Source organism: Pezoporus flaviventris, unplaced genomic scaffold (assembly GCF_033815535.1).
Source record: "Pezoporus flaviventris isolate CSIRO_AGI_PZ_B2104156 unplaced genomic scaffold, CSIRO_AGI_Pfla_v1 ptg000034l, whole genome shotgun sequence".
Lineage (NCBI taxonomy): Eukaryota > Metazoa > Chordata > Aves > Psittaciformes > Psittacidae > Pezoporus > Pezoporus flaviventris.
This window is the reverse complement of record NW_026892582.1, coordinates 883,663-907,640: the sequence shown is the minus strand read 5'-3', so window position 1 is coordinate 907,640 and position 23,978 is coordinate 883,663. Positions and strand designations below refer to the sequence as shown.

At 53.3% G+C, this 23,978-nt stretch overlaps 1 protein-coding gene across 12 annotated transcripts in view; it reads left to right on the top strand.

Moving 5' to 3' along the window:
- MYOCD (myocardin) overlaps positions 1-23,176 on the top strand; it is a 225,828-nt gene extending 202,652 nt beyond the window's left edge. For 4 of the 12 annotated variants that reach the window (XM_061461915.1, XM_061461917.1, XM_061461921.1 and 1 more), the window contains 11 exons: positions 4,279-4,334; positions 7,920-7,995; positions 10,175-10,336; positions 14,247-14,413; positions 15,144-15,269; positions 16,057-16,310; positions 16,983-17,136; positions 18,282-19,229; positions 20,469-20,582; positions 21,528-21,585; positions 22,207-23,176. In XM_061461915.1, coding sequence (XP_061317899.1) covers positions 4,279-4,334; positions 7,920-7,995; positions 10,175-10,336; positions 14,247-14,413; positions 15,144-15,269; positions 16,057-16,310; positions 16,983-17,136; positions 18,282-19,229; positions 20,469-20,582; positions 21,528-21,585; positions 22,207-22,775 — 2,684 coding nt within the window. In that variant the 3' untranslated portion in view covers positions 22,776-23,176. Of the gene's footprint in view, positions 1-2,830; positions 2,876-4,278; positions 4,335-7,919; positions 7,996-10,174; positions 10,337-14,246; positions 14,414-15,143; positions 15,270-16,056; positions 16,311-16,982; positions 17,137-18,281; positions 19,230-20,468; positions 20,583-21,527; positions 21,586-22,206 lie in introns of all 12 variants that reach the window. The other 8 variants (XM_061461920.1, XM_061461924.1, XM_061461925.1 and 5 more) reach the window with 4 other exon arrangements.
- Positions 23,177-23,978: the final 802 nt, after the last annotated feature.

The window sequence follows — 23,978 nt, the reverse complement described above, 5'->3', positions numbered from 1 at the left end:
GGACAAATTCTCAGCGCAGTGTTGCCAGCAAACATTAAGAAAACTTGAGCAGGATGACAAAAATCATGACTGTCAAAATGATCATTATGGTTTTCAGACGGATAAATATGTGTTCTTCCTATTTACCTTCTGTTTATTCCTTTAAGCATTCAGATTTTCTGCTGCCTGCCACCAAAAGGCAAGCATTAGGGTTAGGGCTAGGCAAGCATTTTAACCACAGGGCTCCAGGAGTGACGTTTGTTATAGTATTGCAAGCACTGGAAATAGAGTCAGTGGCCAAAACTACATCTAACATCTCCTGAACTGGGAAACCCACTCTAGAAATGGGAATGCTCAGATGAGGTGCAGGACACCCCTGGAGCAGTATGGAGCAGTGGTGCCAACTGAGAGGTCTGAATACCTGACACTGCTCTGCACACTGAGTGCACGGGACTGACACCTAACATTGAAAACCTTACACACTGCAGACCACATATTAAACCAGATTTATCTGATGGCAGCTGAAGGGTATTTTCCTGTTACTTATGACTTCTTTGCACTCCCAGCTTCTACTCTGACATTTTGCAGTCTGGGTTCTGTCCAAGAAGGCCATTTTGGGAAGCTTGAGCACAGTTCACTCCCTGAAAGTAATAGAAGAGAAGACACTTCTGCCATTAGAAAAACAAACACGTAAAATTTAACTGCTGCATCTGACCTCCGGAGGGAGCGTCAGGCGTCAGCATTTAGTACATGGGAGCCCCAGCCAGACTCCCCATGGCTTGGGCACGTGCAGTCATTCCTTATGGAAAACAAGTATTTAAGGATGTGGACCTGCTTGAGTGAGTCCAGAGGAGGCCATGGAGCTGCTGCGAGGGCTGGAGCAGCTCTGCTCTGGAGCCAGGCTGAGAGAGCTGGGCTAGGGAAGCCTGGAGAAGAGAAGGCTCCTGAAGGGGAGACCTGAGAGCAGCTCCAGTGCCTGAAGGGGCTGCAGGAAACCTGGAGAGGGGCTTGGGACAAGGGATGTAGGGACAGGCCAAGGGGAATGGCTTTAACCTGCCAGAGGGGAGACTGAGATGAGCTCTGAGGCAGAAGCTCTTCCCTGTGAGGGTGCTGAGGTGCTGGCACAGGGTGCCCAGAGAAGCTGTGGCTGCCCCATCCCTGGCAGTCTTCAAGGCCAGGTTGGACACAGGGGCTTGGAGCAAGCTGCTCTAGTGGAAGGTGTCCCTGCCCGTGGCAGGGGTTGGAGCTGGAGGAGCTTTAACGTCCCTTCAACCCAAACCAGGCTGGGATTCTGTGATAACTTCTCATGCCTGTTGGCTTTGAAGACCAGCAGGTGAGGTTGGCTCTGGGTGTTGCACCAGGACAGGACCTCACTTCACATGTATTGCAGGAGGGCAAGAAATGAGCCCACAGAGCTACAACCCACAGTGGTTGAGAATTGCCCTTCTGGAAAAGAGTAAAGTTGGGCATTGCTGGTCTCCACGGTTAGAGTCAGGTTTGGTATCAGGCTTGGAGCATGCACTTGATCCCACATTGCACATTGGATTTTGCACAAGGATTGCTTTCAACCCATTGCATACATTTTCTGCTGATACAATCCCAGGATGGAGAAACTTTGTTTTTATAAGTGATGCGTTTTATACAGACACCAGAGAGACAGAAGGTCAGAGTAAGAGAATAGCATTGGATAAAAGATTTGAGGGTTGTAGAAAGCCTTGTGGGAAGGGGAGCTGAGGGAGTTGGTGACTATCTTCAGAGCCTCCAGAGCTCAGCAGTGCAGCTATAGCACAGCAAACATGAAACACTGGAATACATCCTAGGAACCTGGCTGGATTTTGGCATCCAAGAGAACAGCACAGGGAGAAGTATCAGTGCTACCTGAGCATAGCAGTAAAGGAATATCCTTACCAAAGCCTAGTCTGTACTTAGTTTGATTGGAAAAGATCAACTCCATCACATACCTGAGCTTTCATCATACTTCAGATGTTCCTCTGAGAAATGTGAAACCTTCAGATGGCCTCATCACTAGAGAAGGCAGGAAACTGCTTAGAGGATGCTCAGGAGCAGTGGCATTGCCAAGGCTTCAGGTTCAAAGCTGGACTCAGATTGTCAGATGTTTTCAGGTTGTAAATTGAACAACTGGCTGGCAAAACTATCCACACTGCTGAAAAGGGCTCTACCAATAGAGACAGGCACAGACTGGTGGGCAAGAGCAGCCTCTGAGTTCCTGCAGCCCTGTGACTCTGTGTATGGAGGGTCCTCTGGGAGCAAGGGGAGATCAGATTCTTTGGCACACAGCAAGCTTCTGATGCACAGGAGATGTGCAGGTGAGAGCAGAGCCTGCCCCTTTCTTCAGGCTCACTCAATAGGATGTTCCCAGTTCATGCACCAACACATGGTTTTACTGTCTTGGTGAAACTGGTGCAGGCCCAGCTAAAGCATTTTAAACCAAGAACATGTGGGGACATTTGCAGAAACACAGGCTGTGGGGCTCAGCATGGGTGACCCCTCTCTCTAGACCTGCACAGACACCTGCCCCAGGCCCCAGCCAGACCCTGGTCACCTACCCTGGAGGAGGGGAGGCAGCTTGCAGCATCAAGGATTCCCCTCAAAGCAAGGCTCCCAATAGAGTGATGGGCTGAGAAATAGCTGTGCTTGAAGACTCCTGCTGTACACAGCCACCACCTCATCCTTTAACAAACCTTAGAGGTCACGGTCCCAAGATTATCAACACCAAGCACAGCAGCTCTGCCCTGTTACCTCCAGACCCTCAGCCATTTCAAGCTGATGTGTCACCCATGACAAGTTGTCTGAATAACAAGTGCTAGCGATGTCTCTGTTTGTTTTGCAGACTAATACAAGCTGCAGCATCCACATAATTCCTCCAAAAATGTTGGTAAATTACTAAATTCTGCAACATGTTCCTCTTGAAGAGCACGGAGTTTGGTCGATGCCCATAGCACACTCCCTATGTCAGTACTTCACAGTGAGCGGGGCTGAAAAGTCATCTCTCTTGCTAACTTCATGCTCTTGTGTGCATCATTTTAGTTTGCTTCTGATTAAACCTCACAAGTCCTCATGGCTGCTCACTGGAGCATGGCACAGTAATGCTTGTCTGTATGTCTGCTTTCCCATGTTAGGAGCAGAAATGGGCTCACACAGTGATTTACTGTGATTTACCGGGGTTCATAGTGGTTACGCTGTGGGTTGCCTACCAAAAGCCAACACAGAGGGCCCCCGAACATTTCCCATCTGCCCCAAGTCTTCTCTTCATCCTCCTCTAGACTGATGGAGGATAAAATGTCCTATGTGGAAACAGTTTCTCTCCTTACTGGATCTCATTCAGAAGATCAAAAGGGAATTCCTATTGCCAAACAGAGTTGTAGCAGGTTGGTTTTGTGGGTCAGGACACCTTCCCCTTCCCTGTCCCAATGGGAACAGTTAATTTTGCCTCTTATACAGCCAGAATAGAATTTTTGCAGGATCTCAGAAATATTAACCCCTTCACCATAATTCTACTATTTCTAGTGAACCAGAGTAAAGAAGGAAACATTCAAGGTTCTCCATGACTCCAATACAGACTCCTCCATGGGGCTGGTGTCCACTGCTCCTACAGCCAGGGCTCACTGGCTGTTGTTTGGGACCCCATGTGGGTTAGTCCTCCTTGGTGTCAGAAGATGCTGAGGGCATGGTCTGCAGCCTGGTAGCTGACCGGGCAGCAGCCTGCTTAGGGAGGCCCCAAGTCACACTGGTGCTTGTGGGCAGAGAACAGGACCAACATCCAGTGAGAGATGGAGGGGAGGTCAGCGATGGAGGAGGGACAAGGGACCTTGCACTGAAATTCCCTTCCTGGAGCACAGTAGAGGCCAGGTAGTTTTCCTGCTGTCCTCAAGTCTCCATCACCTGCAGGTTTTCCTTGCAGATGTGGTCCCCTCTCAGGTTGTAGCTCTTCCCACATCGTCTTCTGGGGCTCTGGTGCCTTCCATGACCTGCAGGAAGCACTCCAAGGAAAAGCCATATCTGCTTTCTGATGTGTCCCACAGAGCACTGTGTTTCAAAGCCCACACCCCCTCCCTGCCCATTTGCCTCCTGTGCTCCCCGTGCTCTCCATCCATGGACTGGCTGAGAGCAAGGGATTTCCCAGAGCTTTCCTGAGTTATTTTTAGTCAGTGCAATAAAGGGAACGGCTAGTTTGTGTTGCTATTTATATAGCCCTCATTAAAATGCTGTTGCTGAATATCCTGGTAGCTGCTTGCTTCCACTCCTGTGCTGACTGCTCCTCTCTCTTTCCTGTTGCAGCACTGAAAAGCCCATCCTCATTCCATGAACAGCGAAAAAGTCTGGAGCGAGCCAAGGTAACTCCTGCAGCCACCCAGTGAGGGGACACGTGGGCTTGCTTTGCATGACTCGCGGGGTTTGATAGCACTCTCCACCATTGCCCCCCTGCTCTGGCATCCTTTATTCAAGCCCTGTGGCCAAAGGTGAGGGTCACAGCATCTCCCCTGCTTTTAGACATGCTGGGGCCAGGCCAGGATTCACAAATGCTCTGGAGCATCTGTGCCTGAGCTATGGGGTTTTACAACATCACTTGGGGTTCACAAGAGACTGTGGGCAGGGAGCAGTTCACATGGCATCAGCAGTCCTTCCAGCGAACATCCAAGCAGCTGAAGTCTCCGGACCAGGTCCACAGCCCACTCCTCAAGGCACTGACTGGTGTCCACTCCTCAGCAGGGTTAGAGCAGGGCCAGCAGCAAACAAGGCTGAAGGAGCCTAACTGTTTAGCAAGCATGCAGGAGGCCTGCAGATGCCCTTTGTCACCCGGAGCGGGTCCCCAGGGAACTCACATTTGTCGTCAGGCAGGAGCCCTGCTCTTAGCTCTGCAGTGCAGCGTGGCTGTTACAACACACAACATCCAAGGGGCTAAGTGGGCCAGGCTCCCTCTGGCCCTGTTATCTAGCTGCACTCAGGCTCCTTAAATATTGCTGAAGGCAGAGATAAGTAGGCATTTCCAGAACACATTGAAACCCTGTGATGAGACCACTCTGTGGGTTTTCCAAGCACCTTCCATCCAGCCTTGACCGAGCTGGAGGGATGTCCATGGAAGAGGGAACACTCAGTCATGCAGGTTTTGCTTGAACGCAAAGAGTTTGTTCCATTAATCTGTGTCTAAGAAAGGACTTTTGCAAGGAAGAATGATTGTGAAACATGGAGGAGTGCTCATCTGAACTTAAACACACTCCAAATCACTTGCCCTGAGTCTCCTGTGGTGATAAACGGCCAGCATAAGAAACACAGCATGACTCTGAAAAATTGGTGTGCTTACAGAATTTCAAGCAATCCAAAGTATCCCTGAAGTGTCACATATTTTACAGCTCAAGTATACATCTGTGTCTCTTTGTCTTTCTCTCCAATAGCTTTCGCTGGCTACTTGCCTAGGGAAAGGGAAGGATGCTCTCTAGTCTATCCCAAACTGCGTTTTCAGACCATGCTAATCAAAACACTAATGAGCACAGCCCAGAACAAACATACTCCTTTGCAAGGATGCCCTGCTTTGAGCTGTGACAGGGAAGGAGCAGCAGCTGTTTCCAGATACTTACTCAATGGCATTTGTTGCTTAGCTGACACTCCTCCAAACTGATGTTCTGCAAACAGAAAGCAGATAACAAGAACTGCTTTCATGTGTTTTGAAAGCTCTTCTGTTTCAACTGACACTAAAATAGACCTCAAACACATCTGAAGTCTTTCTCCACCATTTGCACCCCAGCGGCACAAACGTAGCTTTTAAAGAGCAACGGTCAAGAGGAACTGAAACCTGAGCAGAAAGTCAGGGTAATGCAGTGTGAATGGTGGGTTTGACAAGGACAATGCCACAGCCGTAGGGCAGCAATTCAAGCTTAGCCCAAGTCAGGACCTGACCCGAGGATTAGCTAGAAATGCATGAGGTGAATTTAACCGCACTCAGGTGCAGACAGCAGCTTGCTCTGTCCTTCATAGGAAGCAGCAAACATACACGTGGTCCAAGCAAGGGACTGTGTTGGTGAAAATAAGCCGGGGAAAACCTAGCGGGGGAAGGGTAAGGAATGGTAAAGACTTCAGTAAATAAAGTGTCTATTATTTGTTTAAACATGTCACTGGCGACATTAGAGGCTGGCCTCGGGCCAGTGCACAGCCTTTGAAGTCAATGCCTCCTAAGAGCTTGCTGGGTCTGACTTCCCTGAGGCTCAGAAGGGCTTGAGCGCTTCCTTCCCGCACCCTGCAAGCGTGGCAGGGAGGAAAAGCTGTCGTTCCTGTGCCCCAGAGCAGCCAGCCCCGGCTGGGTCACCCCTGACCACCACAGCCAGCCCAACCATAGCTCTCTAACCTGTGCTCTTAGCAAGTGGCCCCAGTTCCCAGCCCATGCTCTGTTGAAACTGAAGCCCATGGCTCGCTCTTCTCTATGCATGTGCGTGCACAGCTGCTTAGCTTCATCCACCCCAGTGCAGAATCAGCTGTGACCTGAACGCAGTCCTTTCCACGTGTCCTTGCAATGGGATCAGAACTACTTCAGATCATTTCTTCGATTACTCTGAATCATGTTGCTTTGTAATCTGCTAGCCTTGAATGAGTCAGAGCTAAGGAGTATATTTTCTATCCTCCAACACAGTAATGAATGTATTGGCTGGTAGAAAAAATTGCTGTGTAATGTGATTTGATCTATTCTTCTGTTTAGACTGTGAGCCATTCCTAATTCCTCTGATGACCCACAGCTACACTCCTTTCTTATGTTAGTCTTATCCAGACCAAATTTCTCTGGCTTGCCTGTGAGAAAGCCATGTGAGATAATGTCAAAACATGCTTCAAGTCAAGCTGCATGACATTCACTGTTTATTCCTGTAACAGAAATCTGTCAGCTCTCCATAGAATGAAATAAGGTTGGTGTGATGTGGCTTGTTCTTGATGAATCCATCCTGGCTCTTACTCACCTCCTCTCTATCTTCAAAATCTGTTTATAGAGGCTGTTTGATTGCTTGGTCCAATATCTTGCTGACTGGTTTATGAATTCCTTGTTTCTTCTCTCCATTTCATTTAAAGCAAGAAATTATGCTCTCCCTCGCCCTGTTTCCTGGAGACCCATAGATATTACTCTTGTGTATCTCAAACTGGGAATATTTAACCCATCTGAGGATTCTCCAACCTGTTCTCCAACCTGATAACTGGGGTTTCTTCTCTTTTGTTGCTGAAGGTTCTTGGCTTAGTCATCTGATCGATAAATAGCCATTTATCTTCTTAGGCAGGATGGTTTAAAAACGCATTAAATCCTGTAGCCATCCCAGCAGTATGCATAATTATTTCTCCTGCTTATGGAACACAGACAGCACTTTCCATTGCCTTGTCATGCCTACGGAAGTCCTTATGAAACCTTTTTCTCATGATCCTGTACATTTTGTACTGCAGGTTTTCCAGTTTTGCTCCAGCTGCTTGTACTATTCTTTCATATTTACCCTGAAGATTTTAACCTCTTTGAACTATGTCCATTTTTTGGTCCTATTTCTTCCTGTACCTTAACTTAGCTGCAGGAAGACCAAGCCTCGTGGGTGACCCAGGTAAAGAGCCTGGGAATCTCCATGGCCTGCTCAGCCCCAGAGTGCCAGGCTTGCCACAGAAACCATTGCTAACCATACACTCTGGAGGTGCCTTGGTGCAGCTCTCAAAGGCCACATGGCATGCTAAGCTAGGAGAATATCCACCACTCCCTGTTGAATAGATCTCATCCTTCCCATAGGCTCTTGTAATACTTCCAGGCATGAGAAACCCAAGGGAAATTGGAAAGGAGACATCTCAGGAGTGGGTTTAGTAAACATTGTAATAAATCCAAAAGAACCATGGGGTGGCACAGGGGCAGATGCTCTCTGTACCTTACTGCTGCTCTACCCAGGTAACTCTGCATTTATGTCCTGCAGACTGAAGATTATCTCAAGCACAAGATCAGAAGCAGGCCTGAGAGATCAGACCTGGTCAATATGCACATTTTGCAAGGTAAGACTGCCTGAGCTTCTCACACATACTCCTTGTTTCTCCCACCTTGTGACTCATGCCTTTCCTGCCCCACTTGGCTTCCCTGCAGGACTCTCATTGGGATAACTTTGTCCCAGCTACTCATGAGGGGCAGGGGGCAGATTCAAATGGTTCACATGTTGTACGGAATTCAGTCCTGGCCTTCAGGAGGCAGGACACACATTTATTCCCTGATGTAACATCCAAAGGTTATCTAACCATTCTCCCATCTCTGGCGGGGACCAGTATAAAATACCATGGAGAAGAGCTGTAAGAGAGGACTCAGCAGAGGTGACCCTCATGAAAAGCATACCCAAGGCACTAGTTGTCCAGGGCACTGAAATCCCTGTAGCTGGTGGCTGCAATACCTCCCAAAGCTGGATGTCTTTCCATAATTCTGGATATTTTTTGTGCCAGCTCATGCCAAGCACAGCTGTAAAAAAAGGGTGAGCCCTGCTATCAGGCCATGAGCCACGGCACCTCTCCCCTCTCCCATCCTGGTGTCCCTTCCCGGCCAGAGAGCTGGCAAGGCTCTGCTGTATCCCATCACAGACAGCGGAACACTGTGGTGCCCCCTGTTATCTCCAGAGATACCGAGCTCCTTAGAGCCAGGGAGGATGTGCAGCCTCTCTCCTGTAGTCCTGTCAGATGCCTGGAAGAAGCAGATCACTCTCTGGCAACTGTAATTGCTGGCCTCTGCTCTCGGCATGGATGAAGTCCATATTTCTTTTTCCTCTGCCACACAGGAGGGCTGAGGCAGGGACCCATTCCAGATCACTGTCACTGCCTTGCTTTCTCTTTGGATGTCCATCCCTAGAGTGAGCTAGCACCATTGCTTGTTTATCAATCAGGTGGAAAGTATCTTTCCCTTAGGTTAAACCATAGAAGCGCTAGAGGAGTTAGGGGACTACAAACAAGATGTGGGGGCAGCTGCAGTCGCCAGGCATGGGCAAGGCCAGGCAGACACAGCCAGAGGGGAGCTGGAGAAGATACTGCCTGGCTTTGTATTGAGCAAGCTGGCTGTGCTGCCTCACACACACCTCTGCATACAGGACATGTACCCTGGCATATCATGGACTCACATGTCTACTTGGTTCGTAACAGGGCCTAGAGGTGATTGAAACCGGCCAACTGAGACTTCACATCATCTAAATGCTTTACAGGGACACCTTCTGTTACGGTTCACCTCAAGTGTGTTTACTGCCCTGTATAGTCTGAGGCCAGGAGTTACCCTGGATCAGCTCTCCTGGCCTCCTGCAGAGAACTTTCCATGGTATCAAGCCCTGTAACTTCTGTTGCCTACAGTCTCTCTTCTAGAAGAGTCTCCAGTCTTTGAAGACAGGACAATCTAGATGCAGCCCTTCTTCCTTTAGACCCCCAAGGGTATAGACATGGTCTGTTTTAGAATCCCACTCCCTCACTGCTCATGCCTGTGCCACCAGAGGAGCCAGACGACCTCTGTTCAGGCAATGTCTGTTTAATTGGCTACTTACATCACCACTCAATAACTGTAGACTTCTCAGCTTGGTTTGGTAGGGCTGTAGCTTCCAGATCTAGCTGCCTCTCTTATGCTCCTCTGCAGCTTGTTTTTTCCCTGAAGTCCTGGAGCACTGTTGTTACATTGCCTCCAAATGTCTGCTCCCAAAACCTCAGCCTTTTTTCTTCCAGTGCAAGACATTTCCTCCATCTGTCAAACACTGTCAATGGTTCATTTCTGCAGCTGCTCCCCAGAAGTAGGGATCCATCTGCATTAGCCAGCAAGGGCCAATGGGCTCCTAGCAGACAGGAGCTGGAGTCCACTTTGGCCCCTACATTAGTGGGAGTTTGTTAATGAAGTTTCCATTGCAGATCATTCCTGATCCTTGGGGAGGATGCCCCAGCTGCAGGATGGGTTTGCAAGCCTAGGCTAGTAGACAAAGGCTTTTGCCTGGGAATGAGAAGTTGGACCTCAGGCTCAGAGGAGGACCTATGTCTCAAATCCCACCAGCCCCATCCAGTCCAGCATCCTGCCTCACAGCCTCACAGCAGCTCCTGCTGTGCACTGAGCCATCTGGCTGCAGCCCAGATTTTGGCTGCGTTGAAGGGAAAGCACATTCTCACTGTGCACTGTGCTTGGAGATGCCCCAGGTCCCAAACTGATGCCTTCCATTTGGCCTTTTAGACTCAGCTGCAGAGGGGTCCATTCAGTCTACTCAAATGAAGCTGAAAAGAGCCCGACTGGCAGATGATCTCAATGAAAAGATTGCTCTCAGGCCGGGTCCTTTGGAGCTGGTGGAGAAGAACATTATTCCTGTCGACTCCGCTGTGAAAGAGGCCATAAAAGGTAGTGGAAGTGAACGTGCATGTTGTGTTGTGTGCATAGCACGGGGCTGGCAAGGTTATGAGGATGTACTGCAGCGGCTGCAGGAAGTGACTGGCCTGGACTAAAAAGCTGCATTTATTGCTTAAATTTAACTATTTTCACAGTAAGCAGCCCAGGCCAGCACAGCCTGGGCTATTTTACCCAGCTCTAGGAAAAGAGAGCTCTCATCTTAGAACAATAACCACTGCAAAATGCTCATCTCCTCAGGACCTCTCTTCTTAAGCTGTTTCTCTAGCCAAGGCTTTGAGCACATACATGATACTGTGGGAGACAAAACATTCTTGCCTCCCTCTTGAGGGAGAGGACCTAGGTGCACACATGTTGTGAGGCCAGCTTGGGTTTGCCCATTTGTGCCCTATCAAGCTTTCCTGTTGCAGCAGGTGGGGGTGAAGTGTTCCAGTTCGGTTCTCTCTTATTTCCACTGATGTCAGTGGGATGCGTGGCCCAACAGAGTAGGATGCTGCATCTCTGGGGGGTGGAAGCATCCCTGGGGTGCTAGACTGCTGGGGAACACAAGGAGCAGCCTGCACCCCACTCCAGGGTTCACTCCTACCTACCAGTGCCCAGCACTTGACTTATGCCTAAGCTGGGTTTTGTCTATCATCATCTACCCCCCAACCAGAGCACGGAAGCAAAATCCTCCACTTTCATTCCCCCTGTGCTGCTGCAGGGAGGCTGGTGTGGGAGCTGACACAAAGCAAAAGGTGACTCAGGTTTCACCAGGGCCAATACCAGGACAGGGAGATCCAAAGGCAAAGAAAGGGGCAGGAAAGCCAGTGGGGTCCTGCAGTACCAGGACAGCAGCTTGTGTTTGAGCATCTGAGAGATGCTGTGCCCCATGGGAGCTGCTCGTTCTGTTGCTCCTGGTTCCTCAATTCATGGGATTATTTCCATTGGCAAAATCCCATGTTAGGTGCCTGTTCTGGGGCTCAGAGCAATCTGGGGACAGTGGCAGGGCTCTGGGACAGGAGTGGGGTTTGAACAACAGAAGTGATGCTGAAAACGGGAATTGAAACAGGAAGGACTTTGACTTTCATTTCACCTCATAAACCAGCATAAGTGACACAAGATACTTGAGGCTCCAATACTGCTCTGTCCTGCCCCACAGTTGCTCCTGCTGTTGGTTTTCCTGCTGTGGCTTTTCTAGTGTGGCCCTTGAGCTGCTCCTTTTGCAGCATTTCACAGCTCTCATCTTCGGAGGTGAAATGTTCCAGGACTCTGCCTGAAGAGGAACTTTTAATGAGAGTTCAGTTAAAATCTCCCCAGCCACTTATTGAAGGGAAGAACAGTGGAAAACAAAAAATCCCCCCCCCCCCTCCTAAACATTTGAGACAGTTTGAGCCCGACTTTATTCACTGCAGCAGAGGCTTGGAGGCTGGGCAAGTGAGCTGGGAACAACGTTTCTCTCCAGCTGCCTTGTCAGGAGCTCGTGGTAAAGAGATTTACAGGACAAAACTGATAAAAACAAAAAGTCTGGCTTGAAAAAAATGGATCCATTTGAACTTTCTCCCTTGCACAATGCCCTTCTATCACATGGCTGAGGGAAAACTGTCCCCTGTAAGTGAGTTTTATCCCATTTAGGATGAATCATGCAGCACATTAGGGTTAACCGTGAAGTTACTTGGTAACGTTGGGTGCCATGAGAAGGAGGAGGTGCAAGTGCACCAGGAACACAATCCCAGCCCTCAGGTTTCTGCAGAACAGAGCCCCAGGCTGAAGGATCTTCAAGGTGATTTTTGGGGTCAGAGGCACCTTGTGGTGCTCACAGCTAAGGGCAGAACACAGAGCAGGGATGAGCACTGGCACTTGTGAACGTTTTGTTTTTGCAATACCAGAAAGATGACAGGGTTTAAAATCATTTTACTTTAACCTTGGAATCTCAACTGTTTATACAGTGGAAAGTTCAGCTGACGTGTTCCTCTAATCACCTCCGGCAGGGTGAGCAGCAAGTGCCAGACCCCAACCGAAAGCCCTAACGTCCTAGTGACAGGAGGCCGCCAGTGCCCTACATAGCTGAGCAGTGATACAAGAACCCTTTTTTACCAGGTCCTTGTCATCACTTTGTCCAATTCGCTTGAGAGGACAATACCCAGTGCATTAGAAACAGCCCCGAGCAAACACCATTCTGCCTGAGATTACAGCAGAGACATGGGATCCTGAAACAATACGGGCTGGGTGAGAGCAGGACAGATAAGGGCAGCATTCCCCACCCGGCACAGGCCCGTGGTATCAAGCAGCAGGATGCAGCACATTCCTGTCATGCTCCAGGCTGCTGCTGTGTCCCAAAGGTCCCTTGGGCTTTCAGCTTTGGCACCACTTCCCAACGCGTGCTTATTAAATGCCAGCGCAGCGGGAGCCCTGCACATCCACAGTCCTCGCGTGTTGTCATTTTTCCCAGAGCAAGGATGCCCATGCTTGTCTGCAATTTTTCTCTCTATTTATGGAGTCACTCATTTCTGCCCAAAGCCTCTGTCCAGTGCCCACTACAAAAGCATCTCTGGTGGATAACGCCTTCATCCACCCCAGTGCTTTATCAGCAGGCTTAGCTATGGCTGCGGGCTCCAGAGGGAAGGCACAGTTTGGATGCTGGAGAGGGGACATTCAAGGAGCTCCGTGCGCCGGAGAGCAGGGAAGAGAGGCTTTCCATGGGACACATTGATCTCATATTCTCATCCCAGGATATGAGATACCCAGGATATGATCATATCCATACAGCAGCAGGGAAGAGAGGCTCTCCATGGGACACATTGATCCCACACCCTCATCCCAGGATATGAGGTACCCAGGAATGATCATATCCATACAACAGCAGGGAAGAGAGGCTCTCCATGGGACACATTGATCTCACACCCTCATCCCAGGATATGAGGTACCCAGGATATGATCATATCCATACAACAGCAGGGAAGAGAGGCTCTCCATGAGACACATTGATCCCACACCCTCATCCCAGGATATGAGGTACCCAGGATATGATCATATCCATACAACAGCAGGGAAGAGAGGCTCTCCATGAGACACATTGATCCCACACCCTCATCCCAGGATATGAGGTACCCAGGATATGATCATATCCATACAACAGCAGGGAAGAGAGGCTCTCCATGGGACACATTGATCTCACACCCTCATCCCAGGATATGAGGTACCCAGGACATGATCACAGCCACACAGCGGCAGGGCAGCGGCTCGGGGCAGGGAGCCAGGGCTCCCCGTGTCCTCGCCCTCCCCGGCCCCAGGAGCCGGAGCAGGCAGCGATAACGTTATCTGTGCGATAGGGCAGGGGTCAGGGCCGGCGGGGCGCGCTGGTGAGCAGAGGCACCTCGCCGGGCCGGCAGCAGGGGCAGGTGGGAGCTGGTCCCCAGGCCCTGCCCACTTCCCCCGTTGGCACCTCGCTATCTGCGGGCCGAGCTGCCTGACGAACGCCAGCCGCGAGCACGGGGAGATGGCGAGCGCGGCCCCGCTGCTCCTTCCTCTGCCCCCACCTGCGGGCTCCGGTGCTCACAAGACCCGCGTTTCTTCAGAGCTTCATCTGGCAGCGAGAGCCGGGGGTCAAGAGCCGCTGCCCACCCGAGCGGCAGAGAGCACGGCTGCGGGGAGAAGCCGTGCCGGGGGCTCTCGGTGTGAAGCATTCGTGCGGGTGAAGCCTGCGGACAGAGGCATCTCCCCACCGCAGCCCTGGCGAGCCCCATCTCCCTCCCCACGGCTCGGGCCAGCAGCCGATGCCACCTCCCCTCTCGCTGCTGCCCCCGCGCAAGGCCGAGGCCCCCGAGCACCACAGGCGGCCTGCGCTCAGAGCCAGCTCTCACGGGGTGGGTCTAAATCCCCCCGCTCAAGGCAGGGCCCTGAGGTCGCCGCTTCCTCCCGGCAGGCACCCAGGTCAGCTTCCCCAAGGCGGCGGACGCCTTCGCCTTCGAGGAGGACAGCAGCAACGACGGGCTGTCCCCGGAGCAGCCGCGGAGCGAGGGCTCCCCGGGCCCCGCCGAGCCGCCGCCGGCCGCCAAGGGCCCAGAGCCCGCCGCGGGCTCCGCGCCTCAGGTGGGCAACGGGGGGGAACACGCGGAGCTGCAGCACCCCCTGCCGGGCAGCGCCGGTACTGCAGGGAGGGTGGTGCGGTGGGGTGGGGAATAGAGGGGACTGGGGTGAGCTGAGGCAGGCTGGGGGACTGGGATGGACTGGGGGAGACTGGGAGGATTGGGGGGACTGGGATGGACTGGTGTGAGCTGGGGCTGACGGGGGACTGGGATGAACTGGGGTGAGCTGGGGGAGACTGGGGGGATTGGGATGAGCTGGGGCAGACAGGGGGCACTGGGATGGACTGGGGTGAGCTGGGGGAGACTGGGGGGATTGGGATGGACTGGGGTGAAGTGGGGCAGACAGTGGGATTGGGATGAGCTGGGGCAGACTGGGGGGACTGGGATGGACTGGGGAGGCTGGGAGGACCTGAAGTGGATGGAGGGGCACACCTGAAGGACTGCGGCTGGTGAGAGGCGACCTGGGCTAATCTGGGTGACAGTGACGGGGTGCACTGGAGGTGGGGTGAGGATATGGGGCTGAGGTGATTAGGGTGGACTGGGATGCGCTGGGGAGACAGAGGCCTGGGAAAGGGCTGGGATGGCCTGGGAGAGCGGGGATATTGGGCTGGGATAGATATGTTGGGGTGGGATGGACGGGGGACAGCACGGGCTGTGGGAAATGGGGTCCCAGGCAGCCCTGGCTCTGGCCGCACTCCCTGGCTCCCATCACACAGCAACCCCCTCCCTCGCAGGACCAGCCCTGCAGCGCCGATGGCCACGCACTGGACCCCGCAGTGGTGCAGGGCATCCAGTGTGACAGCCCCAAGCAGCCGGCGGGGCAGGAGAGCCCCACGCTCCCGGTGCCCTCCGCCGTGAAGGTAGGTCCTGAGCCTCCAGGCTGCCCGGGACTGGGATCAAGCACGGGGAACGTGGCTGTGCTCAAACCCACGTGCTGCACCCCACGTGTGTGGGAGCTCTGGTGGTTGGCCTAAAGGCTTGGGATAATGCCAGGAGACAAACCTTGTCCCAGGCTGTGATTTGATTCATTTCATAACAGTACAAGGTATAGCATCGTACCTTGCTAGAGGCGAGTGCTCAGGTTCTGCACTGCCGATGTCCCCTGGGGCTAGGAGCAGAAGGAAATACAAGGCAATACTGAAACTCCTTCATAGAATCATGGAATCGCAGACTCATAGAACAACTGGATTGGAAAAGACCTTTAAGTTTGTCCAGTCCAACCATTCTCCCAGCCCTGCCAAAGCCACCACTGACCCATGGCACTGAGGCCTCATCCCCACGCTGTGTGAACACTTGCAGGGATGGTGACTGCAGCCCTGCCCTGGGCAGCCTGTTCCAATACCTGAGCACCCTCTGGGGAAGGAATTGTTCCTCAGCTCCATCTGAACCTGCCCTGGTGCAGCTTGAGGCCGTTTCCTCTTGTCTTCCAGTTAAGGAGAGTCATTCTCCATCTCATGTGCTCTCCCACGCAACTGAGATGGTGCAGGGGCCTGAGGGAGTCCTCTACATGCAGGCTGAGCAGCTCTTTGAGTTGGAGGTGTCAGGGTGCTTGCAGGAGCTGCCCTTGCTCTGCCCCAGGCTTTTGAGTCCCCACAGGGGTGGCAGAGCTCTTCTCCCAGCTAATTCCTTTCCTTCTTGGACCAACAGTCCAAATCAGCGAGTGACAGCAAGAACCGTCACAAAAAGCCCAAGGACACCAAGCCCAAGGTGAAGAAGCTGAAGTATCACCAGTACATCCCTCCAGACCAGAAGGCAGAGAAGTCCCCTCCACCCATGGATTCTGCATATGCCAGACTCCTCCAGCAACAGCAGCTCTTTCTGCAGCTCCAGATCCTCAGCCAGCAGCAGCAGCAGCAACAGCAGCATTTCAGCTACCCAGGGATGCACCAAGGCCAAGTAAAGTGAGTAGCAATATGTCAATAGCAGGGTTTAGTCCTGTCTCTCTCCAGGTTGTTCCCTCTATACCCATTTGTGCCAGTGCAAGGGGGATATATGCATGCAAGTGAAACAGAATCATAGAATCCCAGACTGGTTTAGGTTGGAAGGGAGCTTAAAGCTCATCCAGTTCCTGGGCAGGGACCCCTTCCACTAGAGCAGCTTGCTCCAAGCCCCTGTGTCCAACCTGGCCTTGAACACGGCCAGGGATGGGGCAGCCACAGCTTCTCTGGGCACCCTGTGCCAGTGCCTCAGCACCCTCACAGGGAAGAACTTCTGCCTTAGATCCAACCTGAACTTCCCCTGTTTCAGTTTGAACCCATCACCCCTTGTCCTATCACTCCAGTCCCTGATGAAGAGTTCCTCTCCAGCATCCTTGTAGTTCCCTTCAGATATTGCAAGCTTGGGAACATAAAAGCTTGGAAACAGCACAGCCTCCTGCAAAGCCAGCATGGCTTTGTGCACTGGCTTGGCCAGCAGAAATCTCCTTACAGCCCAACCTGGTTCTCTTTGGGGTTGGCAGCCCATCAGGTCTCATATGGGAGATGGCAGCCCCAAAGGAGCAGAGAGATGGTACAGTGGGCACAGAGACCCCAGGGGGATAGACAAGTTACCCCAAATCTCCTTTGTTATTCCAGGCAATCAAATGAGCAAATGGTCAAAAGTTCAAATTCTTCATCAACTGCTGTCAACACCAGCCCTCTTTCTCCTGTGAAAACCACCTTTTCAGGCCAGACTTGTGTCTCATCAATCAAGCCAGGCCCTCTGCCGTCAAACCTGGATGATCTGAAAGTGAGTGCAAAGTTTGTGCAAAGGAGCAGAATCTCCTCCCCTGTATGTGCCTTGCAGTCCTCAGATTGTGCATTGTAGTGCCCCAGGCTGATCAGCAAACCAGAGGCACCACGCTGTGAGCAAACCCAGGAGTACATCACATTGGTCGTGAATCTGTTACTGTGATTGCAACTGAAAACCTGGTTTGCTGCTCTGCAGGGCCATGTGGGTGCCTTGCTCCAGGGAATACATCAGCAAACCTTAGGTATAACTCAGGAGGGCTGCAGGCCAGGCCATCAGGTCAAGGAGTGAAGGACAATCAGTGCTGCTGCTCCTGCAGCTCACAGCTCCATGCCTTCTGTGGGTTTATGGTGGCCATCATGGATGCTGCTGGCAGACCAGCCAGAAGCTGGGATGTCAGCATGGCCTCCTCTTAGTGACTCAGCTTCTCAGTGGTCACTGCAACCAGGCCAGCTCAGCTCTCTGCACAAGCAGGTATCTCCTGGAGTCTGCAGCTACAAGCACTGTGAGCACCTAAATCTCTCATGTAGGCGTGACAGGCAGGGCATGAATGAGAATCACTCATATCAACAATTCTTTTATACTTTTATTCTTTTATACTTTTGTATTCAACCGTGGGGAAGGCCAAGTCCCTTTAGAACTAGAGACCTGGGGGAAATATTCATAATTAGAGGAAGAAATAAGGTGAGGTAGAAAGAGCATCAGTTTGGCCGTAGTGATGCCCCAGCTCAGACATCTGAACTGTGTGCAGATGCCTGAACGTGGGATATCTGACTCTGAGGTATATGGTCACATTCCCTGAGCTAAAAGATGCCATCAGCTAGTTCCTTTAGTGTGAAAGTCCTCTGTTCATTTAGAAACCTACTGCTAGGAAGAGAGTCTTGGTTTACCTCCATGGCTCAAGGACCACTGCTGGTTCATGGAGAGGAGTCTCAGTTACTGAAGGAGGAAAGGTTTTCCTGTTAGGAGAGGTCGAGATCCTGCAGGACGTGGGGTGGTCAGGGTTGCACAGAGTGATTCTGGGGACTGCAGGTGAGACAGTGAGCCCCTGGGGGTCAGAGCTTTAAAGCAGGAAGCTGGGAGCCCGTGATCTGAGGCTCCCTATTAGAAATGCTGGGTTTCTAAAAGGATCATCTTCCTCCCAGGTGTCAGAACTGAGGCAGCAGCTCCGAATACGAGGCCTTCCCGTGTCAGGTACCAAAACAGCACTGATGGAACGGCTGCGGCCCTTCCAGGAGTGCGGCAGCAACGCAGTGCCCAGCTTCAGCGAGATCACCACCGTCACCTTCCCCGTCACTCCAACCAGCACCCTGTCTAGTTACCAGTCGCAGTCCTCCACCAGCATGTTATCCAATGGCTTCTACCACTTTGGCAGCACCAGCTCCACACCACCCATCTCTCCAGCCTCCTCTGACCTCTCTGTGAGTGGCTCATTGCCAGACACGTTCAACGATGGGCCCATGTCTTCTCCACAGTTTGGTCTCCAGCCTTCTCCAGTTCATGGCAGTGCTGAAGAAAGCCTCATGAGCAGCATGAATGGAGGGAGCATCCAGCTGGAGCTGGAAGGGATCGACACAGAGAAAGACAAAATGCTGGTGGAGAAGCAGAAGGTCATCAATGAACTAACGTGGAAGCTGCAGCAAGAGCAGAGGCAGGTGGAAGAGCTACGGATGCAGCTCCAGAAGCGAAAGAGAAATAATGGCCTTGAGGAGAAGCAGCAGCCCGCTCCTCATTTCTTTGGTGTCCCCATCAAGCAAGAAAACACAGTGTCCAGCTGTCCGTTTGCATCCAAACAAACTGCCTTGAAAGGCCAAGCCAACAGCTCGGATAAGTTGAGTAACTGTGGGGTGCCACAGCTGCCTCACATTGTAAATAGCCACTGCTTGGAGCCTGCAGGGCAAAGCACCATCACCTCCTCGACATTCCTGAGCCCGCAGTGCTCCCCCCAGCACTCCCCACTCGGGGCTGCAAAGAGCCCCCAGCACATCAGCCTGCCACCCTCTCCCAACAGCCACTATCTCCTCTCGGTGTCCCCCAGCTCAGAAGGGCGCAGTGGGTCCCCGCAGGCCAGCAGTTGCCTTCGCACAGCACCGGTAAGTGGATGCAGCCCATCGCAGCAGTGAACGCGCTGGGCTCTGTGGGCAGCCAGTCCAGCATCCCAGTTTGAGTCCTTCCGGAGGAGCCCAGGACCGCTGGCACCCAGGGGGCTGTAGTGGTGCCTGGAAAGGCTGAGAGCATCCCACATTGACAACGGGTTGGAAGCTGAGGGCACCACAGGGTCCTTTACAGGGCATCTTCTGGGGAATCCTACTGCCACCTGGGGGACCACAGCACAGCTCCCATGCCCCATGGAGCCCTGGCACAGCTCCTTCTGCCCTGGGGGAGCCCTAGCACAGCTTCCCTCTTCCCCAGGGGACCCCAGCACCAATCGCTCTGCCCCGGGTGAGCACTGGCAAATCCTCTGCCCCACAGAGCCCCGGCAGAGCTCTGTGCCGTGGGGAGCCCTGGCACAGCTCCCTCTGCCCTGGGGGAACATTGGCACAGCTGCTTCTGCCCTAAATGAGCCCTAAGCCAGCTGCCTCTCCCCTCAGGAGGCCCTGGCACAGCTTGTGGTGCCCCTGGGAGAATCCTGGCACAGCTCCCCCCATCCCATGGAGCCCTGGCACAGCTCTATCCACAGCAGGGAAGCACCGGCACAGATCCCTCAGCCCCTGGGAGAGTCCTGGCTATATTCCTACATCCAGCTAAGCCCCCAGCATCTTCCCAAGCCATTGCAGCTCCTAGCAAGGAGCGAGGGATTTTGACCACTGGGTTGAAGGAGGGCAGTTTCCCTGGTCATATGGGAACCTTTTTCTTGGGAAGATAAAGCAGGGTTTGCAATTGGAGTCTGCAGTCAGCTGGAGTGTGTGCCTCCCCACCAGGCAACCAGCACAGCAGAGTTGTCCCTTCAGCAACCACCACTCCTCATTCTGCCCTCTGCACAGGGACAAAAGCTTGGAGAGGGCACACGATGACAACACATGAAAGCATCACAAGGTGCTGCTGATCCCAGCCCCAGTTCATCCTCGTTTCTCTCTTCCCCTTGCACCAGGATGCTCTGCAGTATCATGCCTGTGCTCCAGCAGTGAGCAGAGGTCAGCCTGGCCCTGGCTCTCAGAGCTAGTCTGATGGAGCTGCTTTATCTCCCTCCCTCCTGCCTGGAAGCCAAGCACTTTGAGCTGATTTGACCCACACACCTGTGTTTCCCTGGCACCAGCCCGGCCTCACCAGGGGTGAAAGAGAGCTGGGCCTCCCTTTGCACTGACTCCATTTCCCTGTATTTCCCCATGCAGATGCCTACGCAGGCAGGTCAAAAGTTTTCTATTCCATCCCCAACTTTTTGTAAGTCAAGCCCAGCCCTCTCAGAGGTAAAGCAGCCTCCACCCTATGAGGATGCAGTAAAGCAGGTAACTGCATGGTTTTTATTTTCTATAAGGCTAGGGCTGTGCAGGGAGTTCTTTTGAGGCTGATGTAACTCATCCTCAGGAGGTATAACCCGTTAGAGGGTCTCTGGGTAGAACAGGCTTGTTCCATAAGGAACAGGCTTTGCTTGAAGACTTAGGTGCTGAATGACTGCCATAAGGCAGTCAGACACCCGACTGGATGGGACAGCATCTTCTGTCCTGCTCCAGCTGCCCTGGGGCCCTGACATCCCCCTACAGGACTTCACTGTACTTTTCTTTGGGTGCTCAGCCTGACATGAGAAACAGACTCTTGCGCATTCCCAAGTCATCAGGAAACCTCCCCTTCCCTCTTTAGCCCGTTAGCAAAGTTCTGTGCTCCATGGCATCTGCCTCCCTTCGGCTCACCCTGGAGCACTGTTCCCATGGGGAGGACTGTCTCCATCACCCGTGAGCCCCTTACTTCTTGTGACAACCTGTCTTTGGCCTCAGTGCTGGTTACGATGGTGCCTTCAGGACAGCGGAGCAGTGCTGTTGGCAGTGATTAACATGGGCTGGTGCTGGCAGGGAGGTGTGCACGAAGTCCTTCCAGGTCAGGAAGAGGAGGAAGATGATGCCCTGCCCCCTAGGCTGCAGGGAGTGCTAGGAGGCACATGCCAGTGCAAGATGCTGGGTCCATAAAGTCCCTGTGTCGTGACAGCCCTGGGAAGGAGCAGTGCGTGGTGGCCACTGAGCAGGGTGGGGGGAACCTGGTGCTGTGCTCCCCAGATCTACTGTGCCTGTCCCATGTCCCTGCAGTGCTCACCTGAACGCCGCTGCCAGCCCCATGCTGGTGTGGCACCTCTCCTGCATGGGAGAAAGCTGTTTGTGGGGTCTAGAGCCACCTTCCTGGCTTGTGGCTGGAGGGACTCTCCTCCTAATGCCCTCTACTCTCTTTGTTGTTTGCTGCAGCAGATGACACGAAGTCAGCAGATGGACGAGCTCCTGGACGTGCTGATCGAGAGCGGAGGTAGGCACTGCTTCCCTGTTCCCCTCCAGGCCTTCCCCTCTGAGCCAGTGGCACCCCATGGGGCTCAGTGCTTTCTGTGCACTCCAGTAGAGCTGCCTGGGTTGAATGCAGCTTTCAGTTTCCCTCCCTGTGCCAGCAGCCACTGAGATTGAATGCAAAAGCACATTGGCCCTCCTGGAGCCTGCTCCTGAGGACCTGGTGGGTGGTCCGGGCTTGGTCACCACCTATGCAGAGAGAAGGGACAGAAGACAACAGCCTGTGCACAGCACTGCCAGCACCCTCCCCACGCAGAGCCTCCTGCCCTCCACCACTCCCAGTGCTGCCAGTGCCGTCTCCTGCATAGAGCACTGCCAGTGCCCTCCCCTGTGCAGAGTGGTTGCCTCTGCCCTTCCCCATGCCCGTGGGGACAGCTGCCAGTGCTCTTGCCCTAGGGACAGTGTCCAAAGCCAGGGAATCAAGGTCAGAAAGCAGGAACCTGCAAGGCTTCCCACAAGGAGGGTGGGTGAGCAGTGCCAAGGGGGTTGAGTGGGACGCGGGTCTCTGTAGGCTGAGGTGATGCCCCTGTGCCCAGCAGCGGTGAGCACTGCCAGAGCACCTCAAACCCCTCCCATCTGTTGACAGAAATGCCAGCCAATGCCAAGGAAGATCAGTCCTGCCTCCAGAAAGTACCTCAGATAACGGTGTCTACAGGGAACTCCAGCACCGCGCTCCCCAAGGCATCGGCCCCGTTTGAGCAGGTCTCCTCAGCCCAGCTCCCCTTCGAGCACTGCCCGGGCAGCGGTGACGCTCACCTCGAGGTGCTGCTGAGCGCCCACAGCCCCCTGGGCAGGGTCAGTGAAATCGCCCTGCTGAAGATGGGGGCAGAGGAGTCCCACTTTGAAGGGATGATGGAGGGGTTCCCCGGCAAGGCCGCCGATGAACTGCTCCCCTCTCAGGAGATCTTACAGCCTCCCCTCTCGCCCATGGACACCCAGCTCTCCCCTTCCCCTGCCGACGGCGCCGGTTTACAGATGAGCTTCACTGAGTCTCCATGGGAAACGATGGAGTGGCTGGACCTGACCCCCCCCAGCTCCGCCACCGGCTTTGGCTCGCTCACCCCAGTGGCTCCCAGCATCTTCAACATTGATTTCCTAGACGTTACCGATCTCAACCTAAACACCAGCATGGACCTGCACCTGCAGCAGTGGTGAGAGGGAGGGTGGTGGAGGCAGGACGCAGCAGCCAGCACAGTGTTCCTGTCATTCCGGAGAACGCGCAGGGCGAAGGTGCCACATCCAGGGGAAACTGGAGTCATTTTCCCAGCGTATAAACTGAATTTCCAGTTATGGCCAATCGACAGCACAGTTGCTCTGGTAGCTTGGTTTTCCTCCATCGACACGTCCCCACAGAGGACAGCAGTGCCTTTAATGCTTCTTTAGATTGAAAAGAACTTTGGTTCTCTTTCTTTTCTCTTTCCCCCTCCCCAGTTTTAGCAGCCACTCTTGTGAGAACTGGAGCAGCTCATGACAAAACTCTGTGATGAGGAGACCTCACCTTGGTGGCAACAGGAAATCTTGGAGAGGATAGCCTGTTGCTGCCCTCTCCTCCTGCCCGCCTCGCAGGCTGGGCTCATCTTGGCCATGCCCAGGCAGGGATGTGGGATCAGGGAGGCTCTGCCCAGCCAGGGTGACAAGCACACTTCTCCATACAGCCAGGCTCGCCGAGCTTCCTGCCTCCACCGCTGTGTTGCCCAGTCCCTGCACAGCTCTGCCCCATGTGGATGAGAGGTGGAGACCCCCGTATTCATGGTATCACCTTGTCATGTCCTCATGGTGCCTCAGGGGCTGAAAGCCCAGGAGCCATCCTGGCTGCAGTCTGAAGTGGATCAGGCTGGAGCCTGTGAGCGCTGGATGTTGGAGGCAGCTGCTCAGGCTGCACAGGCAGGTACCAAAGGGATGTGGAGTCCCAGTGAAGCTGCTGCACCCCAGCTAGCACGGTACAGATGAAGAGATGTGTAATGTGTTTTGGTCCAAGGTAGGAGCAAGTCGTACAGAGAATACAGCCAGGCTTTGGAGGGGCTGACCTTTGCACAGCCAGAAGTCAGGATGGATTTCCACCACCTTGCATGACCTGGGAGCAGGGAGAGCCAGAAATGGACACTCAGCGGCCGGCACATGGGGCAGGGTTGAGCAGGTCCTCGCGGGGCTGCAGTTCTGTGCAAGCATCTGCTGTTGTTGCCTCCACTCCTCAGCCATCTCCCATTCCCACTCCCTCCATTCTTCCCGTCCCTCCTCGATCCCCATCAGTCATCCCCTGGTTCCCAAGTTTACTCCAGCATCACTGCTCACAGCCCAGAGCAAGGCCACCCGGAGAACGGCTGTGAATCACTGAGCCTGGAGGAGCTAGTTCTCCTG